General features: G+C 41.0%; 1 protein-coding gene across 9 annotated transcripts in view; it reads left to right on the plus strand.

Annotated features, from left to right (window-relative positions):
• Esrp1 (epithelial splicing regulatory protein 1) overlaps nucleotides 1–25,396 on the plus strand; it is a 50,564-nt gene that overhangs the window by 22,177 nt on the left and 2,991 nt on the right. For 3 of the 9 annotated variants that reach the window (XM_031366604.1, XM_031366605.1, XM_031366612.1), the window contains 6 exons: nucleotides 3,012–3,313; nucleotides 4,503–4,721; nucleotides 6,999–7,197; nucleotides 11,121–11,289; nucleotides 17,157–17,307; nucleotides 22,328–22,437. In XM_031366604.1, coding sequence (XP_031222464.1) covers nucleotides 3,012–3,313; nucleotides 4,503–4,721; nucleotides 6,999–7,197; nucleotides 11,121–11,289; nucleotides 17,157–17,307; nucleotides 22,328–22,402 — 1,115 coding nt within the window. In that variant the 3' untranslated portion in view covers nucleotides 22,403–22,437. Of the gene's footprint in view, nucleotides 1–3,011; nucleotides 3,314–4,502; nucleotides 4,722–6,998; nucleotides 7,198–11,120; nucleotides 11,290–14,935; nucleotides 15,030–17,156; nucleotides 17,308–22,327; nucleotides 22,438–25,396 lie in introns of those variants that run through there. The other 6 variants (XM_031366606.1, XM_031366610.1, XM_031366607.1 and 3 more) reach the window with 6 other exon arrangements.

Raw genomic sequence — 25,396 nt, forward strand, 5'->3', positions numbered from 1 at the left:
ACTTAAAAATTTCTAATTTTACATGTATGAGTATTTTGCCTGAATGTGTATGTACCATGTCTGTGCTCAGTACCCAAGAAGGCCAGAGGCTATTGAATCATCTGGAACAGGAGTTACAGACAGGTGTGTGAGGCACCCGTGGGTGCAGGCAGTGCTCTTAACAAGTGAACCATTGATCAGCCCTTGTTGGTGTGGTTTTCAGCATGGTTTTAGTTCATAGCCTAGGCTGGCCTGAAACTTGTTATCTAGACCAAGCTGGCATGAAACTCCAGGCACTCTCCTGCCTCAGCCTTGCAGTGCTTGTATTATAAAAATGAGGCAGGATATGCCAGCTGATCTTTTTAAACATTTTTATTTTGCGTTTATCAGTGTTCTGCCTGCATACATTTCTGTGTGCCTGGTGCCTGTGGAGATCAGAAGAGAGCATTGGATCCCCTGGAACTGTAGTTCCAGGCAGTGGTGAGCCACTGTGTAGATGCTAAGGATGCAGTCTTGGTCCTTCACAAGACTAGCCAGTGCTCATAAGCAGTGAGCCATCTCTCTGTCCCCAATACATCATCACATCATCACATCATTATCAATGTTGTTATCATTATTATTATTATTATTATTATTATTATTATTATCATCATTATTATAGTAATTTTTAGACATCTACTTTGTACGGTTCTATCTTCTGTTCGTGCAGTTTAAAACTTCATTTTTGCCGGGCGGTGGTGGCGCATGCCTTTAATCCCAGCACTTGGGAGGCAGAGGCAGGCGGATTTCTGAGTTCGAGGATAGCCTGGTCTACAGAGTGAATTCCAGGACAGCCAGGGCTACACAGAGAAACCCTGTCTTGAAAAAACCAAAAAAAAAAAAAAACAAAACTTCATTTTTAATACATTCTAAACACATGTTAAATTTATTTAATATTTATTATATGTATCATTAAGCATGTTTTTATATATCACTACTGAATTCCTAGAGCTTATTTTTAGTTTGTTGTAAAATTTTCTCAATTTGTGTTTACTTCACACAAATTTGTGTGTTCTTCAGGATGGATATCTGAAAGTGGGAGAGGTGAATCTAAGAATTGAAGCATTTTTAATAGACTTTTGACAAAGTGCCAGATTACATTAGTGGGATTTTCATCTAAATATAGTCTTTTGTTTGTTTGTTTTTTATTTTGTCATATTTTTTAAAATTTATAAAATATTATAACAATAAAAATAAGTATTATAAAAATTGCTTGATGTAAAATAACAATCAATTGAAGTCTTATGAAGATGCTTGTCTACAGCAATACTGAAAATACATTATTTAACTCCAAACATATTAACTGTATATTTTAAAATAATACATCACTACTAGTTTGTTTGGGTTTTTGGTTTTTTTTTTGTTTTTTTTTTTTTTTGGCTTTTCGAGACAGGGTTTCTCTGAGTAGCCCTGTCTGTCTGGGAGCTCACTTTGTAGACCAGGTTGGGCTCGAACTCAGAAATCCACCTGCCTCTGCCTCCCAAGTGCTGGGATTAAAGGTGTGTGCCACCACTGCCCGGCTAGTATTTTTTTAAATGAACATAAATAGGTAAAGTCTTTTTGTTTGTTTTTAATTAATTAATTATTATATGTAAGTACACTGCAGCTGTCTTCAGACACTCCAGAAGAGGGCACAGGATCTCATTATGGGTGGTTGTGAGCCACCGTGTGGTTGCTGGGATTTGAACTCAGGACCTTCCAAAGAGCAGTCAATGCTCTTAACCTCTGAGCCATCTCTCCAGCCCCACAGGGATACATAATGCAGCTCGTGTTCTCCAGAAGTGTTCCTTCTTCCAGTTCTGTAGCATGCTGCTTCTCTGCTGCTTTCTTTGACTAGCCCTAAGGCTCTACTTTTTATTGCAGTTCCACAGTAGTATTTGGTACTGGTTAGGGATAGCAGGTGTATTTGAAGCTGCTGGTGTCTTCCTGCATCCTGGGCTTTGATGGTAGTAAACACACTACCAACTGGGACAAGTTGACTGGCTTCACTGTGTGTGCATAGCGTGGTAAGCATTGCTGTCAGTGGGAGTCTGCAGATGTGCAGTTCAGTGCTTGTTCTATGGCAGTGCTGCACAAGTGCTGTAGTTTGGACAGAATGCTGGTAAATGTTGGAACTACATGCTTTCATCTTTCTCTACAAAAATTTCCTAATTAAAAGCATATTTATTTATTTATTTTTTGGTAATCCATCCATCCATTCATTTGCTTGCTCGTTGTTTTTTGAGAATCAATCTGTCTGTCTGTGTTTTTCAGACAGGATTTCTCTGTAGTCCTGGCTATCCTGGAACTCGCTTTGTAGACCCAGGTTGGCCTCAGACTTACAGAGATCCACCCGCTCCTGCCTCCCAAGTGCTGGGATTAAAGGCCTGCACCACCACTGCCCGGCAACAGTGTACTTCATTAACCTAGTTCATTTCCATAGTTTATGAAGTAGTTAGTTTTGATCTGGAAACTATAGCGAAGATGAGACCTAAGCATTCTGGATCCAGGACTTCTGCCATTAGTCATTGTATAGCTGGACAGTGAACTCAAATGTATAGTCATTAGGCAAAAACTGTACTGCCGAGCTGCTCCTTATCTGTGACCTATGTGTCTTTAAACTGCCATGAGGACATACTAGCTCTCTGTGAAAAGAACAGGTGGATACTCTGTGGTTGTCCAGCCAGCTTCCTAAATTAAGAGAAATTGGGCTCCCTTATTGGATGTCCCATCTCCTGCCTCCCAAATGCTTAAAGTGCTATGGGAAGAGTTTCAAATTTTCAGGAAGAGACTTCTGAGTTCTAGGATATTCTTATGAATCCACTAATGGTGTGGCTCTTAACTGTACATTCAGAGCTTTGAGCCTGGGATATAGCTGAGTGGCGGAGCACGTGTTTGAGTCCCTGTGACATACAGAAACACACACTGCCAGGAATTTTATCTTTTTAAAGTCTGGTGATGTTGATGCTTTTAACTCTTTTCTTCCTATGTTTTCTAATATTTGTTTTCTCTAGGGACATCCAATGAGGTAGCCCAGTTTCTCTCCAAGGAAAACCAAGTCATTGTGCGCATGCGGGGGCTCCCTTTCACTGCCACGGCTGAAGAAGTGGTCACCTTCTTTGGACAGCACTGCCCCATCACCGGGGGGAAGGAAGGCATCCTCTTCGTCACCTACCCAGATGGTAGGCCAACAGGAGATGCTTTTGTGCTCTTTGCCTGTGAGGAGTATGCTCAGAACGCCCTAAGGAAGCACAAGGAGTTGCTGGGTAAACGATACATTGAACTCTTCAGGAGCACAGCCGCTGAAGTTCAGCAGGTGGGTCGGAGAGGGTCTTTTGGGAACTTTGCTTTAACTTTTTTTTTTTTTTTCTTTGAGACAGGGTTTCTCTGTGTAGCCCTGGCTGTCCTGGAACTCACTCTGTAGACTAGGCTGGCCTTGAACTCAGAAATCTGCCTGTCTCTGCCTCCCAAGTGCTGGGATTAAAGGCATGCGCCACCAGTGCCCAGCTCTTAAGTTTTTTTTAAAATTAACTTGTAGTATGTATTTTTATGTATTAAATACTTCCTAAACAGAAATAAGACATAAGAAATAAATGATTGAAGAAAGTTAAGAACTGGCATGGTTGTGGTAACCGAGGCTTTTCCATTCACCTTTTCAAGTTCAGAGTTGGGAATATGAAGATAATATGAAGGAAAAACTATGTGGAATATGTCTAGTGAAAAGGACTTGAATATGTTACCACCAAAGTCCACGTCTTGCAGTATGCCTAATTCTTAAATACATTTTACCCATATAGATACTACTAAGTAAGCACATTGTATTCTGTGGAGTGTGTGCCTTGATTTATTTTATTGTGTTTACTATGGTCTTACTGTGTAACCCTGGCTAGCCTAAAACTCCATGTATAGAGCAGACAGGACCAGCCTTAAACTAATGGACAGTGCTCCCAAGGGCTAGGATTAAAAGTGTGTACTTCATATATTTGGTAGAAGTGGATGTCACACTTTCCAAGAGGAAATGCATGAGTCCTTTATCAGTTTCTTCTTTTTTTTTTTTCTAAGATTTATTTATTTATTTTAATATGAGTGCACTGTTGGCTGTCTTCAGACACACCAGACGAGGGCATTGGATTCCATTACAGGTGGTTGTGATCCACCATGTGGTTGCTGGAAATTGAACTCAGGACCTCTGGAAGAGCAGTCAGTGAGTGCTCTTTAACCGCTGAGCCATCTCACCAGAGCTTCTTAAACTTCTTTGCACTTATGGTCCCCCAAAGGATCTGGAGAAACAGTCATACTTTGTAATAGTTCTGTGGTGGGCTGTGGTTATACTCCACAGCCATCCCATCCCTGAGGATTTGGCTCGGTGCTTCCCACAGCTAGTACACACAGAAAGTCTAGAACCTGCATTTTTGACAGGATTCTTGGTGATGCCGGCGGTGGCTTGTGGGATGATGTCGGTGCAGCTCATCTCTTCAGTCCTTTGTGCTTTGCCTTGTATACAGGTGCTGAATCGGTTTTCCTCAGCCCCTCTGATTCCACTTCCAACCCCTCCTATTATCCCCGTACTACCTCAGCAGTTTGTGCCTCCAACAAATGTAAGAGACTGTATCCGTCTTCGAGGTCTTCCCTATGCTGCCACAATAGAAGACATTCTGGACTTCCTGGGGGAGTTTTCCACAGATATTCGTACTCATGGGGTTCACATGGTATTGAATCACCAGGTAAGGGGGTTTATTGGAAAATGTGTTTGCTTGTTCTTGTAAAGTGCCCCTTCTAGTACAGTAGCCCAAAGGTTTACATTGCCTTTACAAAAAGATTTAGCTGTAAATATAAGAAATTTTTAGGATATATGTCAAAAATTAGCCTACTGTTAGTGTGGTAATTGAAATTCAGCTCTGCTTCTTTTATCACAGAAATCTGTCCCATTATCAGCCCCATCAGAATGGGACTAAATGTATTATGAGTGCAAATAGCCTTTTCCTGTGTAGCCCGTTCAGCTCTGCTGTTTAGGGGTGAGAGTGGTCACAGTCCAAATATAAGCAAAGAGCTTACTGTGTCCTAAAGCACTTTATATCCATGCGTTGCACATGGCATGTGTTGGGCACTCGCTTACCTTAAGCAGACCGAGGCTTGGAGTACTGCACTCTCTGCTGCATCAAGGAACAATTGCAAAAGGTTTCTATCACAAAGGCTTGCCAAATTCTTTCCTTGTGCTACAAGTATCTACTAGCTTGATGCTACTTGAATTTTGGTTTAACAAAATCAATCCTACTAGGTGCTGGACAGTTGACTAGGATTTTGTCCTATCTTGAGCAAGACAAGAATTTAAATACTCATAGGCCAAGAAGCACTAGTTTAGAAGTTCAGGACTCTGTTAAAAGCAAAGAATTTAATTTTGGAAAACAGGCAGGCCCCCCCCCCTTTTTTTTCCCATAGCATTAATGGATTGAATGCAGACTTACAGTGGAAATACTAATTTTCTTTTCCTGACTATTTTTTTACTTGATAACTTGGAGATTTGTTCACTTTTATAATTAGCTTCCTACTTACTGGAAGGAGTCAAAACCTCCTGTGCCCTTGCAAGGTCTTTGACACTAACATCTGTTGAGTTACCACTGTGTAAAGGTCCTGTGTAAGCTACACACCTTTTAGTCTGATAGCTCATAGCTATTTTACCAGTTAAATGTCCTTTGAAATAGAATGAAATAGAATTTCCCATTGTTCAACATAACCAGGGGATTATTTCTTTCAAGTCTGTGTTTTCTAGTAACCTGGGACCACCACCCTTTGATTAACACCAGTAGACAGGTTTGCCTCTGATTTGCCCTGGCCGAGCTCTTGTCTGCCTGGAAGACGTTAGGTTTCCATCTTGACTGGACTGGGTTTGCTCTCCCTGGTATGGTGGCTATTATGGTAACTTGCATGGTAATAATTTGGTATAATCTACGTATTCCCTAAGAGACTTGGAGAACTAACTTAAAATAGTCCTATGGGGGCTGGTGAGATGGCTCAGCTGTGAAGAGCACTGACTGCTCTTCGGAAGGTCATGAGTTCAAATCCCAGCAACCACATGGTGGCTCACAACCACCTGCAATGAGATCTGATGCCCTCTCCTGGTGCGTCTGAAGACAGCTACAGTGCACTTACATATAATAAATAAATAAATCTTTAAAAAAAAAGTTTAAAAAAAATTAAACCACTTTAAAAATTAAATCTATTTAAAATAAAATAAAATAGTCCTATGAACTCTCTTTCTCCCTCCAATCTTGTTCATATAAAAGAAAGGTATTCTAGCTGTGTGCACCGCAGAGAGGCTTGTTTTTCAAGACGGAAAGTTTTGCTAACAAAACCGTCTCTGAATAGTTACTTCAGCAATGTAAGGAGAAGTTGTGAGGATGCATGAGAAGAAAGGTTCCCAGCACGGCAGATGCCATCTAGCCACTTAGCCTGTAACTTGCAGCTCTCATTTGCTTACTATCAAGATGCATTCTGTCCTCGGCTGCCAGGGGTGAGGGACAATCTGAAGGGAATGTGGCAGGCAGAGAGGAACTAATGCCAAGAGCCAAAGGACAGCGCTGGCTTGTTTCCTTTCCTGTAGGAGGATATATTTCTAGGCTTTTCTCATCAAATGATAGTTAATCGGATTTTTCAGAAGGGGAAAAAAATCCAACATATAATCCTATATTTTGAAACTACAATCACAAGGGGACCTTTTAAAATCCTGTAAATTTGATACTAACTTCATAGAAACCAAAAAAGGGTCAGTTTTCAATCATGATCTCTCAAAACTTCTTCAAGATTTTGTGGGCCGTTTCTGGTGATTAGAGAAAGAAACCCAAGTCAGGTTTTAGTAGATCACACTGTCACCCAGATTTTGTGGCTAACCATGTCTTGCACTGTGGGTGATTGTCACTTCGCATGCTTTGTAAGCAACCATTTATTTCCTTGTTGGAGGAGACAGTCGCCTTTTGTTTGTCTTCTCCCCCCCAAACACTCAGGGACGCCCATCAGGAGATGCCTTTATCCAGATGAAGTCAACAGACAGAGCATTCATGGCTGCGCAGAAGTATCATAAAAAAACCATGAAGGACAGATATGTTGAAGTCTTTCAGTGTTCAGCTGAGGAGATGAACTTTGTGTTAATGGGGGGCACTTTAAATCGAAATGGCTTATCCCCGCCGCCATGTAAGTTACCATGTAAGTTTTTCTTGGGTCTTGGCGCTCTTCTACGCTGTGTGCTGGTAGGTGCTTCAGCTGCTTTCGTCACTCTCTGTGCCCCTGGTTCTCTCTGAGGCAGGTGAGGTGGTCACCTAAGGCTTTCCCACCTGAAATCACTAGTTTCTGACGATCATTTTAAGATCTTGGTTGTGGACGCCCGTCATTAGACATGCTACAGACCCCTCCTTTCAAATTATCCTCTTGCTTTTCCCGTGATAAGCACTTGGGTTCTGGAGCTTAGTGTGCCCCAGATAAGCACTGACTCTGGGAGGCAACCTGGCTATGTAGAGAATTTAATACGCATTTGACGGTAAAACAGAACATCTGGCTGGCTCCTTTCCTTTCTGTCTTTTGTTTATTTTTTTATTTACCCGTTGTTCTCTTACATGTTAAACTTTTAAGAAGGATGATTTGATGTCTATTTTGTATTCTTAACTTTTTTGAGCATCAACTGTATCCTGAAAATGGTAGCCTGGAGAACATTCCTTTTGTTATCCAGGATATCTGGAATAAGCTAGATAGTAGACTACGTTTGTGTATAAATGCGTAATTGACTCAGCCACCATTTGATTGGATCACAGGATCAGTGCTTAATTCCAAGCTGTGCTCTTGCTCATTGGCAACTGGGTGCAAGCTATGTGGAATCCTGTCTGAGAGGAATAAGCCCTGTAGCCTAGAAGCTGAGTTCTAGTTAATGACTGACGAACAATTGGAAAGCTGGAGCTTAAATATGAACCTTTTAAATGCAGTTTCAACGGGTTGATTTGCTTGGTTCTATTAAAGTTGGCAGTTCTAGGCATTGAATTTTATTTTGAAGCAAAGAGGGATCTATATCAATGAACTTGTTTAATAAAGTATTTTTTGTAGAGTGCTTGGTGGGGCTTAATCCTTTTTTCCCATGGAATTCCTGAACTCTTAATATTCCGTTTACCTGCTGCTTGCTGTTGGTGAATATCTAAATTGTTTATTGTTAATGAGTATACGGTTTTAGGAATTTATGATGAAGTGTAAAAAAATACTTTAGGGTAATGCTAGAATGTTGTCTGTCTTTAAATCACCGTTGATGTCAACACCATGTAGAATACTACCCATGAGTGACTGTCCATCAAAAATCATGAAACAAAGGAATTTACCCATTGTTTCTTGTGTAGTTTACTGTAGACTCCCTGCATTTCCTCCCCATTAGTTCACAAGCTCACAAGAAAAGAGAAAATTGTTTTCTTTCAAGTTTTGAGACAGGGTTTCACTGTATCCCAAGCTGACCTGGAGGTCAGGATGTAGTCCACACTGACTTTGGGGTTTAATGATTCTCCTGCCTCATCCTTCTGAGTACCAGGACTATAGGTTTGAGGCACGATTCTCACTCAGCAAAGGAGAAAATTTAAATCCATTATTATGTATTGTGATTCTGAAGACCTAGTCTTTAAACACAAAATTTTAAGAATCTATTATTATGTCTTTGGTTATTTTAATACTTCCAAAGCATGAATATGGGATTTATTTTACCTAAAATTTGTTCATGTGTCTTTTTAGCAGAAAAGTTAATTTCTATAAAAATCAGATTTTGGTCTGCATATGCTTGCATTCTGCCTATTGCTGCCACCTTTGGAGGTTGCCTGATTCTGTCACAACCACAGGACTTAAAGAAAGTGCCTGCTTTTTAGTCTAATCTCAGACTTAAAACGTTAAATACCGATGGTTCTGACATTTCCCACTGAAGGCTTTCTTGGTAAATTTGGCATCAGAAATACTGGTATAGTTGTAATATATTTCAGTATGATACCTTAGTTCACCAAGAAGTTAGCATAAGCTAGATGGTGTGGTGCACACCTTTGGTACCAACAAAGAGCAAAGAGGTCAAGGCCAGACTGGTCTACATAGGTAGTTCCAGAACATCCAGAGCTCAAGATCAAAGAAAAAAAAGTCAACTTAATTTCACAGTCCCCTTTATTTTTCTGGCTTGTGCATAGATACTTGATTTCTCTTTTAGGAAAATAAATAGCCATAGTTCCCTATGAAGAATAAATAAATCTCATCTCTTGTCAATTTTTATTTTACTTTCCTTTGTTTTGAAGCAGAGTATGAATATATATATACATACATACATACATTTTTCCCTCTCTCTCTTTGTGTGTGTGTGTGTGTGTGTGTTGTTAGAGATTAAACTCAGGTCCTGATCATGCTACTTGATGATTTTGCAAGCAAGTCATGAACATAGGCTACATAGTTTTATGTCGTGCTTAGGATTCTGTGTGATGCTGAGGACTGGACCTTTATGTGCTATGCTGCTGAGCCGCATGCCTAGACCAATCATCTCCATTAATGTTGTTGTGATCTTGAAGGCCAAACAGCATAATCTAAAAGTTTTATCATAATCCGAAAGTTGTCTGGTATTAGTAAGAGTTTTTGATGATGTGAAAGAGGCACCCACAGCCAAGTGTGATTGTACACATCTGAGTTCATCACTGTGGAGGCTGAGGCGAGAGGGTTATGAGTTTGAAGCCAACCCGGGCTATGTAATGAGACTCTCTCAAAATTTCAAGGGCTGTTGATGTGGTGCGATGTAGCATGCTTATCTAACATGCACTAAGCCTTGGGCTGGGTCCATGACACTGTAATAGACGAACACATACATACATGTTTATATGTTGAACCAGAAATCCATGGTGATAACTACTTACCTTATTCTTCATAGCAATGGAGAAACTCCTAAGAAGAGAGACAACCAGAATCACCTTGGAGAGTTTCATGTGAAAGTAGCCCCTTGGCTCTTACAGAATCTAGTGGATATCAGTGTGCTGCTTAAAGTCAGGGGTCCCACAGTGTCAACTTAGTTATCTATCTTGGACGGTCCATATGGTCTATCCAGTGTATTCATGCTACCTGAGAGATCTAGTGACTGCCAGCAGCTCCAGCAAAAGGGAGTTTTATTTCCTAAGGGAAAATAAATGCAGGATAACTAGAAAGTTAAGGCAATTTTCTCTTCCTCCTCCTCCCACGGTGCTACAGATTGAACCAAGGGCCTCATTCAGACTTCACATGTGCTCCACCACTTAGCTAGACCCTTGGCTCCTAGATTTATTTATTAAAATTTTGAGCCACATTTTTGTATCTGTGGAGTTTGATTTGTTTGTTTTGTTTTGGTTTAGTTTCTTGAGACAGGGTCTCACTATATCGCCTTGGTAGTTGGCTCGGAACTTGCTATATAGACTAAGTTGGCCTTGAGGTTATGCAGGTAATGTTTGCCTCTGCTTCACTGAGTGCTGGCAATGTAGGCATGCACCATCATACCCAGCTAAGTCAGCTTGTTATCAGCTGGTTTGGGGAAAGATTTATGTATCTCTTTCTTCTTATGTATCTATTTCCTCGTTGGCCTTTTTTGTAGGTCTGAAGGTGTAGATTAGCTTCAGAGCTTATCTTTTGGATGGTCTTCAGGTCAGCATAATATAGAGATGACGTATTCCGCATAGAACAGTTTCTGTGATACACACATGCTTTAGTATAATGCATGGTATAACATTTTATCCTAATCTCTTGATTTTTGTATCATACTAAAGGATAGAAAACATCGGTATGATCAAAAGGAACTTACTTGGGATATAAAGAACTGTGCTAGTCTTTTCCTTTAAAATATATCGCTAATCCTGGGGTGATGGGCTCAGCAGTTAGCCTTTATTGTTGAACAGAGGACCTGGTTTCAGTTCCCAGCACCCACATGGCAGCTCACAAACACCCTCTTCAGCATCCCAAGGGGTCTTGCATGCATCTAGTGTGAATTAACTCATACAGGTCTGCACATACACACATAAAAATTATTTTCAAAATATATGTAGGTAGAAGAGTAACTGTAGCTTGAGTGCTGTTACAAACGTGTCTCAGAGTCTCTCTCTTTGCTTATTTAGGCCTGTCTCCTCCCTCCTACACATTCCCAGCTCCTGCTGCTGTGATTCCCACTGAAGCTGCCATTTACCAGCCTTCTCTGCTCTTGAACCCACGAGCATTGCAGCCCTCCACTGCATACTACCCGGCAGGCACGCAGCTCTTCATGAACTACACGGCCTACTATCCCAGGTAAGGTTATACAGCAAGTGACAAGGGACGGGAACAAAAGACTCCTTTGATAACCAGTGCCTCAGCTCACAAAAGAATATTGTTTACCTTGTTGAAGGTTAGCATGGCAGGCTGCAGCTTCGGTCATATGTCTGACCAGATAGGTTATGACAGATTGGAAGAGGTTGGTTGATTTATCTACTTTTTATTTTGCTCTGTGTGACTAGCATAGTCTTTAGGTTGCACACGAGCTCAGCTCTCCCTGTCCACCACCTTGGAGCAGATTTGCAAGCAAGTAGTTCTTTTTTCCTTAAGATCAGATGGTATCAACAGGTGAGATGAATCACAAAACTGAATTATTCATAACAGGAACCATTGTATTATTTCCATAATAAATATAATTTATTTGGGGCTTTAAATTTTCCAAGGCTTGCATTCTTTGCTCCTTAAATACTCACTATAAACAAATTCAGAGTGGATTTGAGTGTTTGAGTGTTTTCCTAGGAGCCACACGTTTTGTCTTTGTCTTATTTTGGTTGCTGATTCTGGGAAGTGGCACTGGATGAGGGGAGAGTGTGTGCTGGAAGGTGGAACCTTCTTTTAAGGTCTGTACTTTGTGTTAATTTGCCTGATTTCTTTCCTCCCTCCCTTTTTCCCCCTCCAGGTTCTTCCTCTGCACCCCTTGCTGTCTTTACTGTTCTCCATTAGCCCTCTTGCTTCTGCTTCCCACCAGCTAGGATTACAGCTATGTGCTACCATGCCAAACTTATATTTCCTTAAAATTACATTTATTTACTTGTGTGTGGGGTATGCGTATGAGTGTACTCACACACACACACACACAACCCCCCACAGGGTACAGATGAAAAAGCTAGACCAGCTTGGAAGCTCTCTACTGTATGGGGTCCCAAGAAAGGAATAAAAGTTGTCTGTTTTGGATCTTCTAAAATAATGGAACTGGTGGAAATTTTGTAATCCTTTTCATATATCTGCCTGTGATTCTAACTTGGATGTATAAGGAATAATTCTAATTCTCAGTTTTAAAGTGTTTCAGTACCTTTGTTTATATAACAATCAGTGTTTTGTTTTGTTTTGTTTTGTTTTTTTGAGACATGGTTTCTCTGTATAGCCCTGGTTGTCCTGGAACTCACTCTGTAGACCAGGGTGGCCTTGAACTCAGAAATCCGCCTGTCTCTGCCTCCCAAGTGCTGAGATTAAAGGTGTGTGCCACCACCGCCCGGCAGTACTGTATTTTGAGTTCATTGCTGTCTTTATAATTTTGGCATAATGAGTAAACGTAGGTTTAGTCGGCTAACCTTTTCAGTGGTGAACTTGCTGCCTAGGTGACAGAGGTTCTTGGAAGAGTTACTTAAATGTGTATATTTGGGTAGTTGTTTCCTCTGGCTGATAAAAGATTGTTCCTATATTATCGACAGTGTACACATGAGGTTCTTTTTTTTTTTTTTTCCTTTGAGACAGGGTTTCTCTATGTAGCCCTGGCTGTCCTGGAGCTCACTAGCTCACTCTATAGACCAGGCTGGCCTCAAACTCAGAAAGTCGCCTGCCTCTGCCTCCCAAGTGCTGGGATTAAAGGCGTTCGCCACCATGGGATTGTAGATTTCAGATGAGAATTTCAAGTTCAATTAGGGAATCTTTACATGGAAATTGGCTCCAGGCTTCCTACCAGCAAGGTTAGAAACAGTATTTCTGCATTGGTTTCCATGTTCACAGTCTCAGTCATTGAGGATGCAGAGGTGATTATAAAAGTAATGGAACGGGGTTTCCTTCTGCAGGGCTTCTCAGAGCACTGCTTATGCAAATATATGGGATGTTGCACCCCACCAAGATGCAGAGCTTTCATTTTGTCCCGCTTCTCCAACAAGGATTATTTACAGGGTCTCTTTGGTAGAAGTATTGGGGGGTGCTCAGTTGCTAGAGTGCTTGTCTAGCATGTGTCTCTCTGTCTCTCCCTCCCCCCACCCCTCCATTGGCATAGATGTGCATATGCACATATGTACTTTTGTACATATATGATGGCCAGAGATCAGTGTTGGGTGTCTTCCTCACCTTACAATTGTGAGACAAGATCTCTCCATGAACACGGAGCTTGCCAATTCATCCAGCAAGCTCCAGGAACCCACCTGCCTCTGCCTCCCCTGTCCTGGGATGACAGATGCACACTAATTCGTCTGTCTCTTTATGTGGGTGTTGGTGGTTGAACTCTATCATCTTGCTTAATGGCAAGCATCTAATTTATTGTGGTATCTTGTTAGCACAGTGTTACTTGTTTTGAGGTATGTATAGACCTGTGTGTGTGTCTATATGTATGTGTAAGTTCTTCTATTCCTGTCTTTCTAACTTCAATTTTGTTTTTTTTGTTTTTGTTTTTTTTTTTAAAAACCTTTTCGTGTGTGTGATACATGAGTACAGGCATGTGTGTGCTGGCTTCGTGCTCCTTTATATGGGCTCTGGGGATTGAGCCATCTTGCAGGTACATAAGCTTGAGTTTTTGTTTTTTGATTTTTTGTTTTTTTTTTTTTGGTAGGATTTCAGGTAGGAGTCAAAGTCCATCCATTAATTTTGGTCCCAAAACTACTTAATAGACTGAACTTACTAGTTTTGTGTTGTTTTGCTTTAGTGTCTTTAAATTTGTATGTTGGCTGAGTGATAATGGTGCATGCCTTTAATCCCTGCACTTGTGAGGCAGAAGCAGGTGGATCTCTGAGTTCTAGGCCAACCCAGTCTACAGAATGAGTTCCAGGATAGCTAGAGCTACACACACACACACACACACACACACACAAAAAAAAAAATCAAACAAACAAATAAAAAAAACCCCTATCTCAAGAAACCAAAAAGAAAAAAATGTATATGTTTGCACAGAGCTCACATGTAAGGTTAAGGACAATCTTGGGTGTTTTAAGGTTCCTCTTTCTTTTTATTTGATGCATGTCTAGTTGACCTTCAAGCTTCCGGGGATCCATCTTCACTTCCTGTCTCACCACTACAGAGATACCTGAGTACATTTCCGCATCCAGCCCTTTACATGCTTAGTGGTGACTTGAACTCTGGTCTTCACACTTGTAGGGCAAGCACCTTACCTCTTGAGCCTCGCTGCTGTTTCTAATTGTGGTGCTGGGTATCACACTGAAGTTCTCAGACATGTGAAGCACATCTTTACCACCGAGTTCCATTGAAATTCTAATGCCTGTAATCCTGACCCTCAGAAGGTTGAGGCAAAAGGATTGCTTGTTCGGGGTCAGCCCCTGCTATTTACTACATTTGAACTCATCCAGAAAATATGGGTTATACTGGGCGAGCTTTTTAGCTGGTTGCAGTTTTCATGGTGCTTTTTGTGAATTGAATTGGTGCCATTGTTGGGTTAAGTTTCATTTCAATAATTGCTACCTCAAGAACTGAATATAATTGTCCTTTATAATGTTAAATAAATGTCACCTTCTACATTTGTATGGATTTCAGGGACAGAATTCATGTCCCCAGGTTTATACAGAGCGTATATTTATCCATTGCTCCACTTCACCAGCTCTTGTATTGACTACTTGGTTTTTAGTTTAAGAAGCTTCTGTTGTAGTTAAGTTTTTATTACATCTGCATTCATTGGATGTTGACCTGGGTGTGGGTTTGTATGTTCCATTTCGAGGAGTAGAGGTCAGAGGACAGACAGACAGACCTTTCCCTCCATGTGGGTTCCAGGGATCAGGCTTGCGTCTCAGACTCAACAGTAAGTGCTTCTACCCACTAAGCTGCCACACTGCCTTCTAATCTGCTTTTTAAAAAACATATATATAGTTTGAAGGTAACAAAGACTCCATGCTTAATTTATAGGAGACCTTTAGACAAAAGCAATGAAATATGAAAGGAAAGTATATGAAAATAAGTGTGTTAGGGAAAGGACAAAACATGTCTTTCATTAGAAGAGTCTGGGTAGGTACTATTAAAACATACTGAGAAAGTTTCATGGCTTTTGCATATTAGTCTCATCAGATAACTGATATGTGTAGATACTTAATGAATACTAATCTAAATATGAAGAAATCATGAAGCTTGAGAAATCGGAGTGGAGCTGGCTCAATGGTTGAGAGCACTTATTCTTTGAAAGACCAAAGTTTAATTCTTAGCACCCACGTGGAGACCCACTACTTCTTCAGGCACCAGATATGCATGTAGTACATAGATGTATGTGCAGGCCAAGCACTCAGATGAATAAAATAAACATTAAACAAAAAACCGCCGGGTGTTGGTGGTGGTCCATGCCTTAAATTCCAGCACTTGGGAGGCAGAGACAGGTGGATCTCTGAATTTGAGGTCAGTGTGGACTACAGAGTGAGTTCCAGGACAGCCGGAGCTACACAGAAAACCCTGTCTAACAAAACAGAGGAAATTGGTGTGGTTTTTCTAGTTTGACAAAGTGCTAATTGGTATGCTTTCAATAGGAAATTATTTAACTTTAAGGTCTTTCTCATCTGATAAAGTGCCGAGGTGTTGGCTTGAAGGGCATTCAATTCAGTTCAACACACACCCTGTTTCTAGTGTTGGTTGCACAAGCCTTTTAAGCAGTGATTTCAGTTTTGTTTTTCATTGGAATCACTTGGGTTGCTTTTAAATATATTGGCACAGGAATGTAACATTTGGCTTTCTTCAGTCTTAGATTTTTAATTTGGAGGGGAACACAAGCAGATTCTTATCAGGAAAGTGAAAGATCTCTCCAGCTGTTTTAAATTTGTCACATGGTTGAGGATTTAGAGACTGAAAGGTTTGGTGCTGTGTGCCCAGTGCTGTGTGCCCAGTGCTGTGTGTCCAGTGTTGTGTTCAGGTTTCTATTACTTAATAAGTGATAACAAGAGTAAGGTGACGTCATAGGATCTTAATGAATGTGTTTAATCATAATCTGAAGAGCAGTGCTGTGAACACTGAAGGTGTTGATCATCCCTGTTTAACAAATGAAAGGTCTGTGCTAACTAATATAGTCTGTGGGCTAGAGGCACAACTGGTAACCTATTTGTTACAATTAAAAGAGTGGATACTCTGAAATGGTACAGTTACCTTTGGAAAGGTGACTAGAAGTTCTTAATCTAAAGTTGGAATCAGTATTTCTTCTTAAGTTTATGACTGGGTTAAAAAATGTTCTGTTCATATTTCAAATTGTAATGATCTGGCCAGTTACAGAAAACTGGTTGGGTGGGGAATCCCATAAAGCTGATTGGTGAGGTAATATTGAGACAAGTGTGGAGGTTGCTAGAGGCACTACACAAGTTAGGCCGCCCCGTGGGTCTCTTGCTTCCTGGAGGAAATTGCTACAGTAACACCTAGAGGCTGCTTCTCCAGCTCCCCGGTGTTAATGGTGATGAGTAAAGCTTCTTGCCCTCTTTTTCTCTTCTGTTGGCAGGTTCCCTGGTGTGCTCTGCTGTGTTGATCTTGGGCCTCATTATTCCTCTGCACACTGATAGTTATTGGTTCTTGGGAGTGTTCACTTCGGACACTTGATCTCTGGCTGTGGTTCCTATTAGTCCTTTATAGCCATTTCTCTTCTTCATGCCTTAATATTCCTGAAAACTGGCTCACTAACTGTCAGTGGTCTGGGCTTTGGAAGTGGCTGAGTGGCTTGAAAAGGCTTAGTTCTCCTGTCCTTTCCCTTTGAGAACATTAGAGATTGGGGAAAGTCCTGCATCTAACCCACTACCTCTCCTTTGGCTGCTGGGGAAACATCAGGCAGAACCTCTGGCATTCTTCTCTATCTTAAGAAAGATAGCTCAGTGGAGCGCAAGAAACATCACTTTCAAAAAGTCAGTTTCTTAAGCGATATGTTTTAGAGTAACTATTGAGCATTGTGTGTTCCTGTTGGTTCATTGTGCTTTCTTTCCCTTTAGCCCCCCAGGTTCGCCTAGTAGTCTTGGCTACTTCCCTTCAGCTGCTAGTCTTAGCAGTGTCCCGCCCCAGCCTGGCACGGTGGTCAGAATGCAGGGCCTGGCCTACAATACTGGAGTTAAGGAAATTCTTAACTTCTTCCAAGGTTACCAGGTCAGTAGCTTGAAGAAGAAAAATCCTCAGTGCCCTCTATTACTAAAGTCCATTTGCCAAAAGAATGCAGCTAGGAAAGACACTGGTTCTCTGAAACTCAGCTCGTGAGTCTGCTGATGGACCTACCTCCAAGTTCATCCTCTTGCCACGATGAGGGCTTTCCTGTGGTGTCAAAATTCATGTTATGTCATCCCCGTCTCTATCTGTCAGGGCAGGCAGCAGGACAGGTGCTTTCATGAAGGGGACAGCACTGACTAAGTAAGGATGCTTTTTCCTTGAAATTGTCTGTTAATTCTTTGACTTACAAGATAAGCATAATAGTATAGGAAAAGGCGTCAAGGCCAGCCGAGGCCACAAAGTGGAACACTGTCTCAAAAAAGTAGATAAAGTAAAATAGTAGGGCTCAAGAGATGGTTCGCCTGCTAGTGATGACAGTGCTTCCTGCTCTTGGAGAAGGCACTGGTACAGTTCCCAAAACCCACATGGCCAGCTCACAACCATCAGGAACTCCAGCTCCAGAGATCCAGTGCCCTCTTCTGGCTTCAAGGGGCGTCAAGCATGTGTATGTTCATGTATATACATGCATGCAGGCAAAATATGCATACACATAAGATAAGTTTGTTTTGTTTAGACTAAGTAGCTTTGGCTGTCCTGGAACTCGCTGTATAGAGCAGGCTCAAACTCAGAGACCTGCCTGCCTCTGCCTCCAAAGGGCTGGGATTAAAGACAAGCACTACATACACATCACCTTAATTTTATTTTATTTTCCAGACAGGCAGTGGTGGTGCATTCCTTTAATCCCAGCAGTAGGGAGGCAGGGGTCTGGATCTCTGAGTTCAAGGGCCAGCCTGCTCTGCAGAGCTAGTTCCTGGGTAGCCAGGACCTCACAGAGAAACCATGTCTCAAGAAACAGAGGTGGGAAAAAGACACTTACCCAGACCTGGTGAGCTGAATTTGATCCCTGAGAGAGTCACATGATGGAAAGAGAGAGAGAGAGAGAAAGAGAGAGAGAGAGAGAGAGAGAGAAAGAGAGAGCTCTCTCATGAAGGTTGTGCTCTGACTTCACACACGGCATAAGCACACCCCCAACACACAGAAGAATAAATGAAGGTAATTTTAATTTTTAAAATAAATAAAGGAGTGGTAAGGATATCGATAAGTGTTTCCAATCTCCAATACTATAAATAATTAGAGTAAACAAATAAATAGGAACATTTAAGCATGGACTGTCCACTTGAGTATTTAAAAATCAGAAAGCCTCTTTTAATTGCACCAGGGAAAAATAAAAATGAAAAATCTGCCTAACCTTGGAGATGAAAAAAAGACACCCCAACCAACAGTCTTGTTTTGATTCTTGGACTGGGGTGGGTTCTTGGCCTTCATGGAGTGACCTGGTTTTTCTCCCTTTGCTTTCATCTTGTTTTGTTTTGTTTTGTTTGTTTTGCCTGCTGCATGTATCCATCACTGTCTTGTCTTTAAGAACAGGCTTTTCTTCCTGATAGGTTTGTAACTGTGAATATTACCTTTTCTTTTTGGTTCATCTAAGCAAACCCCATTCCTTCTTAAAGTCATTTGATTAAGTCAGGTTTTTTTCTTCCTATAAAGCCTAAAACCAAGTAACTTGTAGTCTTACTGGTCTGTGAGCAAAAGCAGTCCTCCTTCCTCCTAGAGCTGAAATTAGCTTGAGCCTTCTGAATAGCAAAGCCCTGAGATGCCTCTGAGCATGCACAGCACATTGTGGGCAAGCTGTGTCTACACAGGCAGTTCCACGTACGTGACTTAGGGATGGTGTGATCTTAGGTAAAACCGTGTTTGATTCGGTAGATCTCTGCCCACCACCCTAACCATTATTATCTTGAAGACTTAACATGCAAGAAATATTTTACGTTAGTCAGGAAGTCGGACTGATGAAAAGTTAAGGACTGAAGTCGCTTTTTCTTTCTTCTTAACTTACACGTTCTTTGGAAGTTGGTACTCAGCTCTCATGGTCAGTAGCTCATTACTCTTGTCCAGATGATTATTTAGCTGCTGGAGGACTTGGAAAGGGTTAAAAGGTTATGTTAAAGACCTTCTTTTTCTCTGATTAAATCACAGTTTTTCTGGAATTGGATTGAAAAGGTTATTCAATCTTACGGAAGAAATGCTTGTGCTTTTCCCATTGTAGAGACTCTGAGTGGTTTTCAAGTTTAATGGTCAGCTGGGCTTAATGGTTTAGCTTGGTTCCACCAATTTCATTTACTTTCATACTGAATAAAGTGAAGCAGTCCCACACACATATAATGAGATTAGCCAAAATTAATCTTATGGAGGAAGTATCATGGTTGGTAATTGTGGGTACTTATTTCCCCTCAGACACATAATCGGGATCATTCTAGATTGATGATGAAACGCCTGGCACAGGACTGACAAGATAGCTAGGGGGTTTACAGCCTGACTACCTTAGCCCCTGTGGTGAGAAAAAAAACTCCTAAAGGTTGTCCTATGACCTCCAACTGTGTGCTACATCACACTCGTGTGTGAAACGTGCCTGTGTGCACACACATGCACATACAAAATAAATAAAAAGTTGGGAAGACTTAAAAGTCTGACATGCTTCAAAAATGGGATAAAATGAAAAAATTTATACCAAATAACTCTTGAGTAGCTCCTAGAGTCATTCTTGGTTAGAGCTCTCTGTCATCAAAAGCCCAATTCTGCTACCTTATTTCTTTTCTTGATATATGATTTTTATTTTGGAAGTATTTAGAATTTTTGTTTTTTTATTGCATTAGTTTAAGACACATTCTTATGTAGTCCAGCTGACCTCTATAGCACTGTATAGATCAGTCTAGCCTTCCACTTGCCACAATCCTCCTGGCTTTGCTTCTCAAGTACACCACACTCGTGGCAAGCATTTAGAATTTATAAACTGGATCAGTGAGTCAGGATTATATTGAGACCTCAGTTACCCAAACCTGCAGTTCCAGTATGTGCTTCGATATTTTAAGCTGTGAGGCATGCATTCAAATCTATATCCATCCCAATTTTTTCTTTCTTACATAAAACTTAGATTTTTCTACTGTCTTTTTAAAACTGCACACCCTTTTATTTGTTGTTAGCCTTTTTACTGTTCAGGGAACAGATATCACCATGGGGTCCTAGATTCCTTAGATTTGGAGGTAAAATCTGCAGATGACTTCTTAAAAATTGTTCCCTTGAGTACAATCTGTTCATCTTCCCCTACCCCTCTTTCTGTCAGGATTTAAGTATGTAGCCCTGGCTAGCTTGGAACTCACTATGTAAAGATCCACATCCTTCTCCCTCCCAAGTACGGAGATAAAGGTGTGTACCACCACCAACCAGCTAGTATTGTTAATCTTAATGATTTGTTTTAATTTTATCTCTGGTTCTTTCTGATGACTTTTATATGATTGTTTATATTGGTATAATTAAGCAAATATCTAAGAAATAATTGGCTGTATAAATGAAATTTGCCAGTGATGTCCAATCTTATCTTTTAAACAAATATAAAACTTGGGTTATCACAATAGCAAATGCCACTTTAGAAACACATTCTCTTAGTTGGGTCTGACAGTACACACCTTTAATCCTAGCATTCAAGGGTGGAGGCAGAAGCAGACAGATCTCTGAATTTGAGGTCAGTCTGGTCTACATAGTGACAACCAGAACTACATGGTGAGACCCTGTCTTGATAAAAAACAGGAATGGGGGGGGGAGAGAAATAGAAACATAATCGTTAAAGAATTTAGATATATTTCCCCCCATTTACTTCAGCAAAATTTCTCTCAAAACTGTTGCAGCTTTGTGAATTTCCTCCTTACAGGAACGAGGTTCCCAAGCTTAGAGCAAGGATTTTTTAAGTGGGGAGAAATCTGATGGGCAAAGTAAGATAATAGGACTTAGAGTTCTCATATCAGACCTGTTGTGGATGGATATAGCGGCACACATTGTTATCCCAGGGCTCAGACAGGAAGTTTGAAGCTAGTCTAGGGCATATCACAACAAAAAAAACCGCAAAGAAACAGAATGGACACATAGTGCTTGCTCCAATTTCAGCCCCAGCAGCTCATAAAACCAACATGGTGGCAGGCACCCATAATCTCAGCACTTGAAAATAGAAGCAGGAATTATCAGAAGTTCATGGTCATCCTAGGCCTATCATATGGAGAACCCACTTCCTTCTGAGCTGAAGGAAGTGAATGTGCTGTGGAAGGAGGGGAGGGGAGCAGGAATTCTGAAGGTGAAACAGTCTGAAAACATTTGGCAGTGTGAGGATTGTTTTGGTCAATAAAGTAAAGATACTTTATTTGGGATGGTGGGTTGCTTACCCGGATGGCTCTTGGGTCCTTCCGTACCTTAAATGTCGGCTCTTTTCATTAGGCACTACTCTGGCCTTGGGCTGTCAGTCCTTAACTGGGTTTCCTCCTCAGCATTCTGACTTTGTGTCTTTTGATGACTTATATAAAACATTTTTATTAAGTATTCAAGAGAAAGAATTTATTTTAGCAGTTTATTTCAGATCTATTTAAAATTCACTGGTTTTAGGGGTTTAATGTATAATGCCTGACAAAGTAGTTGATGAGCAAATAAGTAATATCCTGTCATACCTAAAGTTTATTATTTGGGCTGGCCTTCCAGGGGTCCTGAGTTCAATTCCCAGCACCCACCTAGCTGTTCAAAACCATCTATGGGATCCATGGCCTCTCTTCTGCTCTGCACATGTACACACAAATAAAACATACATATACATGTTTAAAAAATAGATCAGATTTGATCCTCCTCAATTGGTCTGGTGGGTTTGTTCCAGTTTTTAAAATATATATTCAATGTAACTTCTCTCCTAGAAGGGATTTTGATAAATAAATGAAGCATTGAGAGGAAATTAATGTGTGGCTTCTAACAGTGTCATTGCCCAGGTTCTAAATGTCATATACTTTTGTTGATATATTTAGTTTAAAATAACATCCACAGTGATAGGCTGTCCACCTTTTGATCTTGTTTGTTTCAACTTGCATTTTAGTATGCAACCGAGGATGGACTTGTACACACACATGACCAGGCCAGGACTGTACCCAAAGAATGGGTTTGTATTTAAGGGCCCCAGCAGTTAGATCGTCCTCAGAGAAGAAGGTAAGGACATACCATGAAAGCTAAATCAGAGGCCCAGAGAGAGAAGCCAAGAGTCTGCCGTTTCTCTAGGAGGCAGGTGAGGGGTTTGTTTCCCCTCGCCTGGCTGTGGTGTGTGTCAGAAGACTTAGAGGGAATCTGGATGGGAATGAAGTTTGTAATCCAAGAACACAGTATTGTGTAGTGTGTGTAAGTGAGAGAGTATGCTGCTGTGAATACTGTGGAGTAATCTTAATCTTCTTGGACATTTGTTCACTGCTCAGTTGTGGGATAGGTTGAGTGCTTTTGTTGTTGTTTTTCTTCCTCCCCTTCCCCTTCCTCCCCTCTTCCCCCCTCCTCCTCTCCCTCCTCCTCTTTCCTTTCTCTTCCTCCTCTTCCTGTTTAATTTAAAATGGCTAACCAGATGGCTCACTTGCTGTTGAACCTTGTACCCTGAATTTGATCCTTGAGTCCCACATAGTACAAACTGAGACCTGACTCTTCTGACTTCTCCATGTGCTCTACACACAAAATAAATATTACAGAAAAGAAAAAGTCACCATTCTAGAAAAAAAATATATCTTTTTTTTTTTTTTTTTTTTTTCTTAATTTTAGCATTCACCTTAGTCAGATACAGTTACACATAACCTGTTATTCCTAGCAGGAAGATCACTTGAGCTAGGCTGGGGTTTGACACCAGCCTGGAAAACATTGTAAGACCTCATGTTAAAGCCGAGCGGTGATGGCGCACTCCTTTAATCCCAGCACTTGAGGCACAGGCAGGCGGATTTCTGAGTTCAAAGCCAGCCTGGTCTACAGAGTGAGTTCCAGGACAGCCAGGGCTACACAGAGAAACCCTGTTTCGAAAAACCAAAAAAAAAAAAAGCATCGTTCCAAAGTTATTGAAAAGCTTTCATTGTACGTCTTTTTTCTCTCCTTTAAATCTAAAGCTAGAGGGAAAAATACTGATAGAATTAGTGGACTATAGTCAAGAGGGATCCCTCCCTTATTAATCCAAAAGTTTTCCTAGGATACCATCACTCTATGGTTGCCCAAGGAGTTTCCCGGGGCCACATCCAGGGATTCTTAGTGTGGCTTAGTTCTTCAGTTTGGTTGTTGGGTCTCTAGACTTTTTGTTTTCCAATTTAGTTATTATTTTCACAGTTGTGAGCTTCAATCATATGGAGTCTAAGCTGGTGATGGAAGTGCCAGTGTTCCATCTTTGAGAAATGGGAACCTATGTGTGGCTCCTCATTCTGAGGATAATTCCAGGGTGCAAGGGACGAGTTTTGGATCTGCATTTTTCAATGAGACTTTACGGTAGCAAGGGCCTCGTAAAGGATCATTATATTGCTCAAAGTGGGAATGGGGTCTGCCCTGTCTGAGGCCCTGTGTTAAAAGCATATCACTTTAGCCCACTGACCTGGGAGGCCGGAATTGTTTCTTCCTCGTGCTGTTTGGAAGAGAATCCCTCTCCTGCCAGCAAGCCAGGAAAAGGTTTCCTAGTGTGTCACTGGGAATTGCTTCCATGGTGCTCAGCCATATTTCTCTCCCAGTATTGGTTCTTGCGTAGTTATTTGCTGCTGGGAGATAGTCCAGTTCTACCGTCTGCGCTGCTTGGGCTGTCTTTGCCTGTGGTGGGAGGAGCTCCTTCTGCTTAGCTTGTCCCTTTAATGTGCCTCTATCTATTTAAGATTTTCTGTTTACAATCCTTGCATGCCGCCAGCTTGTGCTCTTGGTCTCCCATCCACTTTAGATCTTAAGCTCCTTGAGTTCTCTGTTTGCTTTTGCCGTTTGCTATTGTGCTGCTCTCTCCAAACATTAGAAATGTATTTTCTATTCCTTTCATAGAATTTGTTACATATGCACTACTTTATCTTATGTGAATGGGCATTTTGCCTACATGTATGTCTGATCCACACTCGTGCCCAGTGCCCACAGAGGCCGGAAGAGGTCATTCTTTATGATGACTCTATCTGTAATCCCTGTGCTTGAGAGATTGAAACAGGCACTGGAAAAAACTCCAGGTGGGCATGGCCAATGGATGGATAATGTGAGTTCCAGTCCACCTTGTGCTACAAAGTGTTTAAAGAAACAAAGTTTATCAGAATTTTAGGATTCTGGTTTTTGTTTTGCTGGGACCTGGTCTTGCTATATAACCCAGGCTAATGTTTTATACTTGTTGGAATCCAGTTATCGTTAATAATCCCGTGTAAGCTCTGTGTGTTAGTACATGTTCACAATTCTGATATTTACAAGGCAGAGGCAGGAGGATTTCCGTGAGTTCCAGACCAGCCAAAACTACACAAAAAGAACCCTCTCTCAAAAAACTAAACAAAACCCAAAGTAACCAGGTGGGCATAGTGATTCACACCTAATCTCAGATCTTGGAAGAAGTTCAAAGCTCACCTGGCTAATTAGTGAGTTCCTAGGCAGCCTCAGGTTGGTCTGCAGCATGAGGCCAGCTTGTTTCTAAAAAGAAGAGGAAAAAAAATTCTCCTGTGTATATAATACTTTAATGATAGTGTATGACAAAATAAAAAACTGTTTTAACATACATCTTACCAGAAAGGAAAGACAAATTTTGAATGTTTGCATTTAAAACTTTAAAAGTTATCTTTGGATCATACTGTTTGCTTTGGTTGCTAAGGAGACAAGGAAACTTTCTGTCTCCTCAGGTTCACTTTCCTGCTAGCTGTAAGGATCTGCAGCCTCCGTACTCAGTACTGGAGTGCCATTAACACATTAACTCAGTGACATTAATCACTGCGGTCAAGAAGCAGGTCTGAGGGAGCCAAACACTTAATGTCCTTTTAATAATAATTCTGGCCCTTCCACACAAGGACACTTAGGATGGACATCATCTTCTAGGTGCCCACAATGATGTTTAGTATATTCTAAGGAGCTGGGACTAGGAAGGTGGAACTGACTGACCTCCCATCATGACATGCCCATCACCAACTTTTAAAAGAGTCAGAAGCAA

The sequence above is a fragment of the Mastomys coucha genome, unplaced genomic scaffold, assembly GCF_008632895.1.
Source record: "Mastomys coucha isolate ucsf_1 unplaced genomic scaffold, UCSF_Mcou_1 pScaffold14, whole genome shotgun sequence".
NCBI lineage: Eukaryota > Metazoa > Chordata > Mammalia > Rodentia > Muridae > Mastomys > Mastomys coucha.